Here is a 14,725-nt window from a genome sequence, read left to right as displayed (position 1 = left end):
CGGCTCGGCAGCAAGCCGAGTTAAGGCTCCAGCTCCCATCCTATTAAAAACGCTTGACCCCGGGCTTCGGCTTCGCAGCATTGGATATAGCAAACATTTTTTGCTTAAAAACGGATGGCCTGTACAATTTTTATTTTGTTAGTACATGCTTACGTTTGTTTGAAAATGAAGCAAGTAAAAACCCACGGTCTAAACATATGCAGCATAATTAAGTGATACCTTATTCCGAAAGTACAGTAGCAGTGGTTATTTTCTCTTTCATTCGTAGTGGTAAACTCCTTTGCTTCGCTGTTGCAGAGCTGGATTCAATCAAGGTGGTGAAAAATATTTAGAGATGTATCCCGTTGACGATTTGGCTAAGTAAGTAGCTACAGTAACTCAACATGATTTACAGTAGTTATGCAAGAATTACACAGCAAAAGGTATTCTTTAAATTTAGATTCTGACGTTTTAAGAAGATTTTATTTGAAAAACATCGATAGCTGCTGATCAGTTCGTTTGATGTAATTTGTTTTAGTAGGTCTCGATAGTTTAAAATCAGTATCCAGTGTTAAATGTGGTATATAGTGAACGATGTATGTTTCTGTTTCTTTTATGTATTTTCCAACATGTTTCTGCCAAGATGTTGATAAAATCTGCAACAAAATTATTTGAGGCAAAATATTCCGAGCAATGTTTGCAAAGATTCCTTAATTTTGCTGCATGACGCTTTCAATTCTTCTGACAGTCTCTTGACCAGAGAATGTGTTAAGCAGTAGCGTAGGCTAAAGTGGAAAACAACAAAGAATTAACAGGCACTGACGAAACAAGAATTGAAAGTATGATGAAGTCCACAATTTATAAAATAACGACACAAAAAAGTTGATTTATTGGAACTTGAATCCTTAAACATCAATCTTTAAATTTTTTTTATTACAGTAGGCAAATAGATACTTCCTAATTTACGGTAGTTGGGGTTTCAAACCTCAAAAATCACTGTTATTCTTTTATCAGAGATAAACAGATTAAATCCAGAATGCTGTTTATCCTGAAGCAAACAAGAGACAACCTTATTATTGTTAGACAAAAAGACCAATCTGTTTAGCTATCATCAATTTATAAAATTGGGCAACACATTTCACAACTTGTATAGCTTAGCAGTTGATTGCTATCCTACTATTCAACTGCTCGAGACTGTTGTCGAAAACAGTAGCTAGCGGATCTAGAAAAAAAAATTACAGGGCTCACTAGATGTTTCAACACAGTAAAGTTTGTAAGATAAAATAGACAATGTAAAATTTGAGGTCCAAAAATAATTTAGTAAAAGGTCTGGGAGGTTTGTTCCCTAAACTATTTTGATGAATTTAACCTTGTTTGGATAGCTTTGTGTAAATTTTTAGACTCCATAATGTTGTTTTGATCAAAATGCACACCTTGTATTTGACCAAATCCATTAAATTTAAACTAAATTTCTCTACAAGTTGGAGCGACAAGTTTTAGTTTAAAATTGACTTTTTGTTTTAAACAGTTTTTTTTTTCCATGAGCATAGATGGATTTCAATATTTTATTTGTTGAAAGTTTTCATGTTGTTGCGTTGCAGGCTGTAGGCCATACAAGGTAGGCCTACATTTCACCTCATACCCCCTATTACGGTAACAGTGAAGTAGATGGATTTAATTGTTTGCTAATTGACTAAGCAATATAGCCTATTTACTTTGGAACATTAATTAGCCTATTACTCTATTTTGGTTTTTGAGAAGCACATCATGATCAGTTGATCACATATAATTTTTTACCTCATAATTCGACTGCTAAAATGGTGCACTACCAACGCCACTTGTTCGGTAAATAGGGATTGAGCAAGCAAAGCGAGCACAAAATTTTGCAAAAACATTACATGTTTTTTGTCGATTTGAGGAGGTCATGTGATCAAGTGTCCCTTTAGATTTGTTACTGGTCAAAAAAAGTTTAATCAACATTAAATTGCAGCAGCCAGCAGCTCAAAAATTTTTGCGCATGGGAACTGGAATTCTTTTGAAAATCTTTTGCAACATTGACCATTAAAATTAGTAGCATATAAACTGGTATGAATCACTTCCTGTAAACTTTACCGTGTTGGCAGCATGAAGCTATCTAGCGGTAATGTAGAAGTGCTACAAATATGATGTTTGCAACACAATTTTAAAAAGAGTTTACTGCGGATGTGACGCTTATTTTATTTATCTTCAACAGTCATCAATGTTCAAACTGTTTTTAGCCACAAAAATACAAGACGAAACGGAGAGTGGATATTCCAGATTGGTGGAAGCAAAGTTGAGGAAAGCGGAAAAATTTCTGTCCCAGAACGAAGGCGGCATACAAAACGACAAGCACCTTTCATTAACGTTCAAAATATTAATCGTGCGACATTTTCACAGCTATATTTTAAAAAACATTTTTTACTTGTTTAAATACCTATTAGCTATAATGATTATATTACGACTCCTTCACAATCATGTGGCTTTTGCCATGCTATATTCCCCTATTGTAGCCAACTGCTACTCTTTTACAATAACATACACTATGCTTTTTTATGGTAGGCTACCTATTTCACAGAAAGAAAAGAGCTGAAAAAATGATTTTGGTCCCGATTGATGAGGATTGGATGGTTTTATGAGCTCTCAAACATTTATTCTAGTATTTCGGCCTCTTGTTTCTTGAAAAACTTTATTGTTTTGTTCAAACTACATTTAGGGTTCGCCTATCATTATTTTGACTGCTCTAAATTTTTGATTTGTTTCTTCTTTCTAATTGGTTCCTTTAGCCATTGTTTTACTTCGATCTATATTTACCTCGCCATGTTTTAGGTATATTTCACTATGACAACAAGCTCTTGTAGAGAGTCAGCAAAAATCCTCTGAGCAATGAACCACCTTCACGTATACACAACTTTCTGTGATTTGCAGACAAATGGCTTCGAAATTAAAACTGAAAAAAGTGTCAACATTTTGTGATGTCACAATAAGGATTTTAAACATACCAAATCTAAGCTGAAGTGCTAGAATTGCTTCTGGTCTAACCAAATGACAGTAAATTTGATGTTAAGAAATAAATTTATTGTTTAAACTTTACACCATCAATATCAAGCCTAAATTTATTTTGTATTTGTACAGTGGAAGATGAGGATGATGATAATGATGATTATATCCCCGTCTCTACTACTCCGCGTTCCCACGATTTCTGTTCTAGAGCGCGCGTGGCTTGTACGGCTGAGAATTCAGAGTGTGTAAATTACGAACGAGGTTATTGCTGCCACTGTCAAGGTGGTTATATTGGAAATGGAAAAGCGTGTTTGGTTGTTGGTAAGTGAGCTTTCTACATGTGGCAGTTTACTTTCCTATATCCCATGCTAATGTCATGGCTTGCCGCGTGTTCGACGACAGTAATACGCTGCAAAACACAAAAATATTAACCATCTATTTAGATCAACCTGTTCGAGTTAATGGAAACGTGTCCGGTGTGATTGACATCAGAGATGAAAGCGGTGCCATTGAACGAATGTCAATCTCTGGCGTCGAAATGCACTCGTACGTCATCACCAGAGAGGGCCGAGCGTACACTGCCATTAGTGGCGTTGACCCGACGCTTGGTCGCGCTCTTCAACCGATGTCTGCAATTGGTGAAGCTGTTGCTTGGCTGTTTTCCATTCCATCACCATTTGCTCTCAATGGTTTTCAACTAACTGGTAATCCAGAGTTTAGTCTATTTTGCTTTCGATGTAATCAGCTGGTTATGCCTATAAGCTACAATATCTGAGCAACACAAGTTTTGCAGCAACTAGTGATTAGCGTAAGTGAGTTTTGTGAGATGCAGACCGTGTAAAAATAATAACTCTAAGTGATTGCATGAAAGTTGTGTGCGGCAAAAACAGTCACAATGTAGTGTACTTGAAGATTAGACTTGTTCTGTATATACTTTTCAATAAAAAAGCTGATGTGAGAACAAACGATTGCCACTTGTTCTGATGAACTTTTATGTAAGGCTTTAGTGTTGTGATTCGTATCTAAAGATCACTGACTTGTATTGACTGGTTGCGTTACCTGTGGACGTACCAAAAAAGTTTTCACATTGAGTTTATTCTTTGCACGATGCAAGTAGTTATGTTTGTCAATTTGATGCAACAAGTTCTGAAGCTAGTTTTATTTGATACAAAAGTTGGATAGAAAATAGAATGCCGATCAACAACTGCAAAAAGAAACTACTAACTCCATCATAATGTGACTGCAGGCGGAAGATTTCAACGCAGAGTCAACATCAAATACAAAGAAGGTGGTTACAGATTTTCAATGACGCAACGGTTTCTGGGAGTTCGCAAAGAAAGTAATGAAAGTGTCATCATTGCAAACACAAAGTTCGTGGGGATGCTCCCGAGTGTTCCAAAAGATTCTGCTGTTAAAATGAAAAGTTACGACGAAGATTATGTAAAATTGTCACCAGGTAAACGATCTAAGACAATGCTCCAATTGATTGTTAAACGAAACAACATACTCCGTATTGGTCTGCATGCAATACATTGATTTGAAATGTAACAACTTAGATAAAATAGAAGAATAGATCATAAAAATTCAGTTGCTTTTTGTACGCATGTAAACTACTTCCCACCATTTAGGCTATACCGGTACTATTGGTATAGCCATGATTTTTTGCAAAGTATTCACTGGTAGGCTATATACAATATTGTTTTAATTATCAAATAGAGATAGACTATGTTATTTATTTTTGTGTAATAATTGTATTTGTGTGCGTCAAAATAAAATAATTTTAAATATGGTTCGTTCATATAAAATCTCTGATTTGATTGTGTTACTTAGAAGTTTCTTGTGCTTGTAGTATAACAAAAATGAGCTTTTTACGAAATCTTTAGTTGCTGATGTTTGCGCAGGTCGCTACGCTACCAATTCAAGCCGTACTTACACTGTCGGTAATCAAAACTACACCTTTGAAATCACCCAAGATATCATTTTCAGCGAATGTCGAGATTCTTTCTCAGATGTAAGTTTATGACGATTTTTCAGAGAAGCTGGTTTCTTATGCCCAGTGGCATCCGTAGGGGGCTTTAAGCTATGACTTTCCGCCTCGCGTCCGCTCCGTTAGCTCAGTGGTTACCCGCCGGGTTCAAGATCTCGGGGAGCTGGTTCGACTCTCGGGGTGTGTGCTTGAGCAACACATTTCAGGACTGCGACACTACCAGAAATAATCAAGGCTTTGTCAGTCCGAGGATAAAAATTCAAAAACCAATCAACCTACCCCTCTGCAGAATTTTTAAAGAAGACTATATTTTGACATAGGCTAACAGTAAAAAAACTACAAAATTCGAAACATATCAAAAGCTGAAACCATGCCCCGATATCTCTACGGCCTAAATGATCCATGCGAAGTTTGCGCATTGATTCGTGCCAAGACTGCCGGATTCATTATGATACTAAGCCGTTTGCCAATACGTTAGTCATAATCAATCGGATGTGTTAAATTTAGCCAAAAAGGGTCGATTTTTAAATAGTGTCTTTTTAAAGAGTGACCAATGATAAAATTGAGCCATATAGCCTACGTACATTAACCATTTTAATGTTTCTGCTGAAATTTTGAACAAACCAATTTTAAACAAATCGAGTTAAAAGTCGTTGAGTTTTGCTACCCGTTTTCTATTATATTAGTTATTTTTGCAAAATCAATGCGAAGTAGCTTGGTTGTTTCAAACTCGAAAACTGCAATCGTTTCAAGAGGCTAAGTACGGCAATTTCAACATTTATTTTATGACACATGAAATATTATAGATATATATTATGACATTTATGTCATGACATTTTTTGTAAAACAGAAAAAAAAAATTGAAATGGTTTTCCTTAGGAAAATCTGCCAACGTCACTGCTTATTGACTACACGTACCGACTTAGAAAACCCTATATAATGAAAGTAGTGGCAGGAGCTCTGCACGGAAATACTTTAAATTTGTTAGTTTGTACGATGCAATTCAAATCAGAGCGAAAAACATTATTACATTTTATAATAGAAATCTAACACTTTAAAAGAGAGGTGTCCAAAGTGCGGCCCGCGCGAACAATATCTGCGGCCCGCGTCCGATTTAGCAAGTGGTCCAGTTAAACGGACAGAAAAAATTCACTATTTTTGTTTTTTCCAACGTCTTTGTTTTGCTATCACTTCTTCGTCTCGGGCTTTGAACTCCTGTTTGTGTTTCTCTGGTTGCTTAATCCGCACAAGATAAACTAAAACGAACGCAAAACAAAATTTAAAAAGTTTTACCAATTGGGAAAAGTTTAGCAATCGCTGGTTGTGTGGTCGTTGATTTCGTTTGCTTTCATGTCAAACCAAGTTTCTCATTTCTAGCTAAAAATTCGTTTTTGACTTTAATTTGTGAAAACTTTGAAATTTTAAGCTACTTTTAAATGGATTGGATTACTTTTTAGTTGCAGTTGAGTTAGAAATATAAAAAAGATCTGGCAGCCTTGGCACTCATTGCTTTGCAAAAACATGCCCAACATCAACTCTTTATGTGTAATCTTGCTAAACAGTAGGCTGCTAAATGTATAAAAAGCAAAAAAATGTTAACCATAAACCTATGTTTGATCGGAGAGTGGTCAAACTAGGCCGGAAAAATTGTACAGAAAGATCGATTTGGAGGTGGGACCGGCAAAAAACGGTCCCATGAAGCGGGTGGTCTGATTAAAACATGGATCGATTAAGTTAAGTGTATATCTTAAAACGGTTTGTGATAGGTTACCTAAGCTAAAGCTAAGGCCAAATTTCAACAACAAACTGATTGAGTGTATTGTTAGGTTAGTATGATCATTAGCGCACAGCAGTATATACTTGACTTATATTTACACTGAGATTTACTGTGACGCCGTAGAAAAATTGTCCTTTAATTTTGAGGTGTTTTTTTTGCAGTTTTCAGATGGCATGAAATATTTCGTCACTGAAGCGTTCCTCAATTATCACGATACTGATAATAACGTACGATATGCCATACGGAGCAAAATATCACCAAAAGGTAAATGACTTTTCGGTTGAGTTGGATTTGGATTAGCAAGATCAACCTTTTTGTGTGAATCCGAGGAAAAGTTGGCAAATAACTTTATTGAAGATCTTGAGCGAAGATCTTTGCACAGTATTTTAAGTTTTTGTCAAAAGCAAAATAAATCTTTACTTTAGATCAGCGGTGGTACATTATTGCTGGTGGATCGAGAAGCTTTTGTCTTACTGGTTGTTGCAGATCGCATTTTGCTTAACGACGACTAGAGCCAGGAGACGACGTACACAAGGCAAAAGACATGATCATTTAACTGACCTACCTTGTAGGGGACCATGACTTTTCAACTTCCGTGAAAAGCATATCTCATCCATTATAGAACGATCGTTGTAACGAATCATTTTTGCTTCCAGATGAAAGCAATGGTCTAAGCAGTGATGCTCCCTTGAATCCTTGTACTGAAGGAACCCATGGTTGTCATCGCAATGCCGAATGTGAACCACTAGAGGGCCAGGATTTTGCCTGCAGGTGTCGCTCTGGATTTGCTGGAGATGGAACTATATGCGATGATTTCAATGAATGCGTCCAAAATCCATGCCGTGAAAATGCGCTTTGTTTTAACGAACCCGGAACCTATGTATGCGAATGTGTTGATGGATACACAAAAAACATTGAAACTCAAGATTGTGAACTCGAAGGTATAAAATTGTTTATGTCTTTATATCTGAAGTTCTTCAAATAGACTTACTTTAGAAAAACCTACGTGTATTAATATTAATAAGAACTACGTTTTTAGAAGAAAAACAAACAAAAAAATCAGTCGCTTAGTGCTTCAACTCAGTTGGTAAGTAGGCTACCAGGCCTACTCTGTAAACTCAGTTATGGGAAAGAGAGTAACGATAATCCAATCCTTAGCCCACCTGTGTGGTTGAGCAACAAACTCCAACACCCTTGTCATATTCTGAAATCGAAATAGATGACAAGCAACGGCATCGCGTAAACTCTTTCAACCTCCGTCACCAGTCCTGCATAAGCAGTTCAGGTTCATTAAAATAGGCCAGGTTGATGCTTCAGAAGATACTTGGGTTGTTTTTATTAAACATTAGGCCGATAATAAAACTATTAGTTCAATAATAAAAAACAATTAATAATTTTTTTGTTTTTTTTACATTGACTTAACGTCTGCAGAGGATTAAATCAATGTAAAAAACAGTTGATTTGCTGTCTAGGCATTTACCAAACGTATCCCTTTCTTCTTCAGCTCAGTCAAATCCCTGTGATAACGTGGGCGATGCGTGCGGAGTGGGAACATGCATTCCAGACGGAAACAGCTACCGATGCGAGTGTCCTGATGGATACAACTTTGAAGAACAAAATTGTGAAGGTTTATATAACATTTCACTTTCACTGATTCGAAGATTAGATTCTTTAAAAAGAAATAAATGAAAACAAAAAATTATTGTGGAAATGATTGGATTGCCTATGGTGATGGTCACGAAGCAGGACAACTCAAAATGTTGGCAATGCTAAACTGATAGCAGCAAATAATCTGTAGCTACATTCAGATGTGGATGAATGCACCAACAATTTGGACAACTGCGCTGATGACGCACGATGTACCAACACTCGGGGTTCTTTCTACTGCACATGCAATCCTGGGTTCCGAGGAGATGGTTACAGTTGCGAAGCTGTGGGTAAGCGACTGTTCAAAGCTAAAATTTAACTGTAATTAACGTACCGTAACATGATAGGATGGTTATGTTTTTTGAACACACGTACCCGCAGTTTTTCTTTGACAAAAGTGACTTAACACAATAAAAAATCAAACAAAATTGTTTTTTGTTTTGAAATGTATCATATCATCTTCAAGAATCCATTGATGCTGTTTGATTAAGAGTTGCGATGAGTAAATACCATTAAATTTTGCAGAATGTCCTGGAAACCAAGTTTTTTCTCAATGTGCTGGATGTTTCACGACTTGTGAAGAGAGATCTCGACCAAAGATTTGTACTTTGCAATGCCGAGTCCAATGCACTTGTCCTTCAAACACATTTCTGAATGGAGACATGTGTGTCACTGCTGAAGAATGTCCCAGTCGTAAGCTACCAACAAATCAGTAGCAATCTTTGCTACTTAGGCTACTCAAATTTAAAAAAAATTGTAATAAGCTGTAAATTTCAAAATATTAAAAACAATAGTTCTTTCGCAAAGTGTTAAGACCAAATGTTAATGGATAATCAGTTTTTAATGCCTAATTTTTTAACATGCGAAACGTTTCTTGATTTATTCCCGTTTTAGCAACCAGTTAACCCACAAGTAAACAGTATGGGCCTACGGCTCATTTACACTTTTTATATGGACCCTTCCTGTTCTTACAGTTATTTTTTTTAAAATAAGGTTATGTGAGTGTTCCTCATTAGAAGTTTTTTTCATTTCCAATTTCTTGTTTATATGCACTAGCATAGCCTCTTAGGCACTTTTCATTAACTTCAATTCGAACAGTCACATTTGTATATTTGCAATAACGTTTTGTATCTGCATAAAGGCAAGTGTTAGTGACTTTCTTGTGAAAGCTAAAAATATGAATCCATGTTTATTTGCTGTGCGGCCCCCAGTAAGGATTATATTTTCCTAATCGGCCTTTGTGCAAAAAAGATGGCCACCTCTGAGTCAATCAGTCACATCATCACTCTTATTTACACAACACCAAGTTTTAATACAAAGTAAAAACGCGATTTTAATGGGGGTTATTTTGCAAACCACTTACATCACCCACCAATAACAGAGAGTTTGTCTTGATAACAAAAGTAAAATTTGCAAACTCATAAAAAACTAAAGGCCTGCTGACTGCTATAAGCCTACTGTACAGCAGATTGCAAAAATCAACTTTGACCATGTAGAATGTTCCAAGCTTGGTTTCAAGTTTTCCTTGTAGGCCAATGACCTTTTTGTATAAAGCAAACTAATGTGAAATGTTTGGTTGATGAAAATGTGCTTGAGAAGAAAGCAAGGAAGCCAATGTTCATTTACTTCCAAGCACGTCATTAGATGGCTTGCCAAGACTCAGCCACGTGCTCCAATCTGTTGTCAAACAGATGTTCTTTCGATCGAAGTTGCCAGCGCTCTTACTTCTTGGCCGCTCTTGTTACCGAAATTATGTTAGCCTAAGGTAACTCGCAAGTTTTTTTTATATAGTTTGTGTGCTCTGTTTTAACTCTCAAGAACATATTTTAGCTACTTCCGATGTTCCTATTAATCCTTGTGATGCGGCGGATGATTTGTGCGGAGTTGGAAGATGTTTACCGGAAGGAAATTCCTACCGATGCGAATGTCCTGTTGGATTCAATTTTGAAGAAAGATGTATTGGTAAGTTCGCTGTTAACAATCCCAAATTTTATCTTGTTTTAATCTAACGGTTTTTTTGACGGTTGCTTGTATAAACTTTTAGATGTGGATGAGTGCGCGAGAAATTTGGACAACTGCGCTGATGACGCACGATGTACCAACACTCGGGGTTCTTTCTACTGCACATGCAATCCTGGGTTCAGAGGAGATGGTTACAGTTGCGAGGCTGTTGGTAGGCGATTGTTTATAGCTATGCTAAAGTAGGCTATGCGTAAACTGAAAAAACAAAATGTTTTTTTTTTCTTCTAATTTGCATTTGCATACTTTGACAGAATGTCCTGGAAATCAAGTTTTTTCTCAATGTGCTGGATGCTTCACGACTTGTGAAGAGAGATCTCGACCAAAGATTTGTACTTTGCAATGCCGAGTCCAATGCACTTGTCCTTCAAACACATTTCTGAATGGAGACATGTGTGTCACTGCTGAGGAATGTCCCAGTCGTAAGTTTTGTAACAAACCCAAGTAACAGTCCTTTTTGTGCATCAGATTTAAGGATTCTCAATTAAAGACTTTGTATTATTGCATTGCGCTGCAAAGCTGTAACATTTTAACATCTTTACAAAACTTCGGATCATTGTTGCAAGGACTAGTTGATATTTACATAAAAATACATTAGGCCCAAGTCCCATATGATAGTTCAATGAATAGCCTTAGGTTACTTCCTACTTGGGTACTCTGGCTTTGGTAACCAAATATAGTAATTCATATTGCAACAATACGTATCATAACGGTTTGTGTGTGCAATTCAGCAGCATTTTTCAAAGACAGTCACCAACTTTTAATCACTTTTTGTTGCATTTAGTGAATAAAACATGGGTGGTAGATTTACAGTAGGTTATATGTAGGTCATGGCGTTCATAGTGGAGAAGGCCTTGTGAGCCTCTCGTACAAACATTCCACTACATCAAATAGGTTGCTCAATCTGAAAAAAATAAATGTGTGCAGTTCATTAAATTAAAAAAAAGTTCTTACATAGGCTTAAATGAAAAAAAACTTTTCTGAACTAAAAACATGTGATTCCATCAGTCCGTTATTTAACAGTGAGTTTTTCTAATTTATTCATACTCAATTGTAGGGCTAAGCTACGGTTAGTTTTATAGATAATTGCTTTAAAATTTTGCAAGCAATAACATTTATCAAAAAAGTCACCAATACCTTTTAAAAAAATCACTGAAACCGAATTTCTACTCACTGAAGCAGAGATGATTAACATTATACAGATTTATGGTTTTACGGCACGCCCAAACAGGCTATATGTATGGTATTTAATCTTAATGGTAAAGCAACAAATACAAAATGTGAACCAGGTCTAAACTTAACATTGATCTTCTGATTACACATTTTGTAACCTTCAATCCTTTGACTTTGATATGCACCACGTGGCCTGTGGCATAACAACTTTCTTCACTCTCTGCAAGTTCATTTGCACAATGATTTTCCCAGCGCTTCCTGAAATTTCGACTAATCCTTGTGATGCGGCGGATGATTTGTGTGGAGTTGGAAGATGTTTGCCGGACGGAAATTCCTATCGATGCGAATGTCCTGTTGGATTCAATTTCAGAAGAGGAGAAAAATGCGCTGGTAGGTTGAATGGTCCATAGATAGTGTAAACTGTCACACCTTGCTGGGTGTACAGTAGAGCTGAGCATGAAGTGCAGTCGGAGTAAGGTAGAGCCAGTGGCGTAGCTAGGGAATATGCCGGAATGTGCCTCCCGGGGCGGATTCAGATTTTGCCGCCCCTTCAAAAAAAAACATGTGAAAATGAAATGAGTTTTTTTATCAGATTATAATCAAAATCAAAATTCGTAGTCTGAAAGTGCCGCCCCCAAACGTGCCGCCCGGGGCGGTCCGCCCCACCCCGTCCCCCTTAGCTACGCCACTGGGTAGAGCCAAAGTTTCACCGATTTTCAGAAAATGGAGTGGATTCGAAGTTTTATTTTTTAATAAAGTTTCGAAGTGAAGTGGATTTGGAGTTTAATTCGGCCACTTTCAATTCCATTTAGTAAAGTCAAATAAGTGCCGTATATTCTCACTTTGTTTGTAGAAGAAAAAAATGAAAACTGTTTCCATGATTTTTGACCCAGCGGTTAATGCTTATAAGTGTGCGTCGCTGAAAACAATTACAGTAGGCTATGTATGACATTTTTGCATCGCTCAGCTATTTCGTGTTATACGCATTGGCCAGTGTTACGTCAACTCATAATTTAATTTCGGAGTGGAGTGGATTCGGAGTCTGAAATAATGAAATTTTTCGGAGTCGAATTGGAGTGGAGATTAGTTTCATGGAGTAGGAATGGAGTCGGAGTCTTAAAACTCACACTCTGCTCAACACTGGTGTACTGTACAGTTGTAGACTATAAGTTGCAAGTTTAGCTTATAATATACCAAAATGGTATTTCCAAATCTTGATGACTGATCTCACACAAACAGACATGAAGAAAGATTTTCTTGGTGAAAAAAAGAATGCCGTAGAATTGGAATTTGATCAACTGGGCTAGTAATTGTTTGAGGCTAATATGAACATATGATTGCAGGTTAATACTACATACGCCGGCGGTTCCAAACCGGGGTGCGCAGTACCCTGAAGTACAACTTACAATACTCTTTGTTGCCCCGAGCTATTTTTTATATTGATTTTTTATACGTCTTTAAATGGTTTGGTAGAATCATTGTTGCTGATAGAATTTTCATCCACGATTCTTTTTGTTACATCAAGGGCACTTTCTGTTATAGTCTACCGTGCATAATGGATTAATGCTTCTTGGTCACAAATTTTTAATGTGGCATCCTTTATATTGTTATGCTTTTGAGATGTTAATGTCTGTAGACTACAAGTTATGCTGGTTGTCGATTGTAGTTTAGTACAGTGATTCTCAACGTGGTCCAGGTGGACCACTGGTGGTCCACCAGGAATTTCTGTTGGTCCACAGAGAATTCTATAAATCCTTTATAAAACGTTCTTCAAAATGGTATCATCTACTACAGTAAATTATGTATGGACTGCATACAGGTGTAAGAAAATTATGTAGCAGCATGTATGGTTGTATGTCAGGGTAATGTAATAATCACGTTTACTTCGTGATTTTTGTTCGATTTTTCTGGAAGTGCTAGATAAGCATAAGCTCAGCAGTTTTAAAACTTATTTTACTAGTTGACGAGTAGGCTTTTGAACTGTTCAAGGCTTAAGTGAAGAGCTGGCAGGCCTAATCAATAAATCATAATTATGTTTCGGTAACTGTTGTGGTGTTGTCGGTGCACGAAGATTGCGCTTCTTCATGGTACAAAGTTTCTTTAGGGAGAGTAGAGCTATTCGCTGTTTCACTGAATGTTAATTAAATTATTTTATGAATGTCACGTGTTATATATATAGATATTTTTTTTTTTCAATGTAGAACCCTTTGTCGTTCTACATTGCTGACTTGAATTCAAAAACTAAGAATTCTTCTTGAGGGAGGGAGAACAAGACTGAGAATGAGTATGAGTCAGAAATCATGATGGTGGTTACTTCAAAAGGAGCCTAATCGTGATCGGAAAAACGCCACTGTGAGCATTGCAATCAATGTACACAACCACACAAAAGGCAAATCTACGTGTGCATGAAGCACTGGCCAGAATGCGATTAGGCATTCCTACGAAAAATCAGTGCTTGCAATCCTCTTACTTCAATTCAATTGGCATGCACAACGGACTTGCCTACTTTTCCCCAAGCTGAAAGTCAAGCAGAAAATCTTTTTTTATGAAAATTATATTTAAAATCTTTGGTATGAAACGGTTAAGTTCTGTTCTAACAACTTGTTGCATTCAATTTCGAGGTGAAAGATCTTTGGTCCGCCACGCGGTGCCACAAAGTATCTTTCTCTGTTGTGGGTACCGTAAGCCTAAAAAGATGGGAAACCACTGACATAGGCTATAATAACACATAATTGAAACTTGTCAATATTGAATGTTTATACATTCATCATAAAAATTATTTTCAACGATGAGAATCAAATCTTTTGACAAATGGCAAACATTGAAGTGTCAGTTCTTTCATACCAGAACAAGCAAATTGCATGAAAGTTTTCTTCAGTTTTTTCAGACTAACTTGCTTCAGACAAACACTTTTTTCTAACTTTCAGATGTGAACGAATGCGCAAGGAATTTGGACAATTGCGCCGATGACGCGCGATGCACCAACACCAGGGGTTCTTTCTACTGCACTTGCAATCCTGGGTTCAGAGGAAACGGTTATAATTGCGAGGCTGTTGGTAAGTGATTGTTTAATGAGTTGGCTTCATGCAATTCTTTCAATTACAAAGCGTAGGATATGTTCA

At 36.8% G+C, this 14,725-nt stretch overlaps 1 protein-coding gene across 1 annotated transcript in view; it reads left to right on the top strand.

Moving 5' to 3' along the window:
• The first annotated feature begins 314 nt into the window (after positions 1 to 314).
• LOC145777726 (uncharacterized) overlaps positions 315 to 14,725 on the top strand; it is a 32,779-nt gene continuing 18,368 nt past the window's right edge. Inside the window, exons 1-16 of the mRNA XM_082589168.1 lie at positions 315 to 360; positions 2,238 to 2,380; positions 3,133 to 3,321; positions 3,444 to 3,704; positions 4,247 to 4,456; positions 4,902 to 5,011; positions 6,926 to 7,028; positions 7,421 to 7,705; positions 8,269 to 8,391; positions 8,573 to 8,701; positions 8,937 to 9,104; positions 10,242 to 10,373; positions 10,456 to 10,584; positions 10,685 to 10,852; positions 11,856 to 11,993; positions 14,531 to 14,659. Coding sequence (XP_082445294.1) covers positions 335 to 360; positions 2,238 to 2,380; positions 3,133 to 3,321; positions 3,444 to 3,704; positions 4,247 to 4,456; positions 4,902 to 5,011; positions 6,926 to 7,028; positions 7,421 to 7,705; positions 8,269 to 8,391; positions 8,573 to 8,701; positions 8,937 to 9,104; positions 10,242 to 10,373; positions 10,456 to 10,584; positions 10,685 to 10,852; positions 11,856 to 11,993; positions 14,531 to 14,659 — 2,443 coding nt within the window. The 5' untranslated portion in view covers positions 315 to 334. The remainder of the gene's footprint in view (positions 361 to 2,237; positions 2,381 to 3,132; positions 3,322 to 3,443; positions 3,705 to 4,246; positions 4,457 to 4,901; positions 5,012 to 6,925; positions 7,029 to 7,420; positions 7,706 to 8,268; positions 8,392 to 8,572; positions 8,702 to 8,936; positions 9,105 to 10,241; positions 10,374 to 10,455; positions 10,585 to 10,684; positions 10,853 to 11,855; positions 11,994 to 14,530; positions 14,660 to 14,725) is intronic.

This window comes from Aplidium turbinatum, chromosome 1 (genome assembly GCF_918807975.1).
Source record: "Aplidium turbinatum chromosome 1, kaAplTurb1.1, whole genome shotgun sequence".
Taxonomy (NCBI): domain Eukaryota; kingdom Metazoa; phylum Chordata; class Ascidiacea; order Aplousobranchia; family Polyclinidae; genus Aplidium; species Aplidium turbinatum.
The sequence above is the reverse complement of the archived record's forward strand: the minus strand, read 5'-3'. Positions and strand labels throughout refer to the sequence as shown.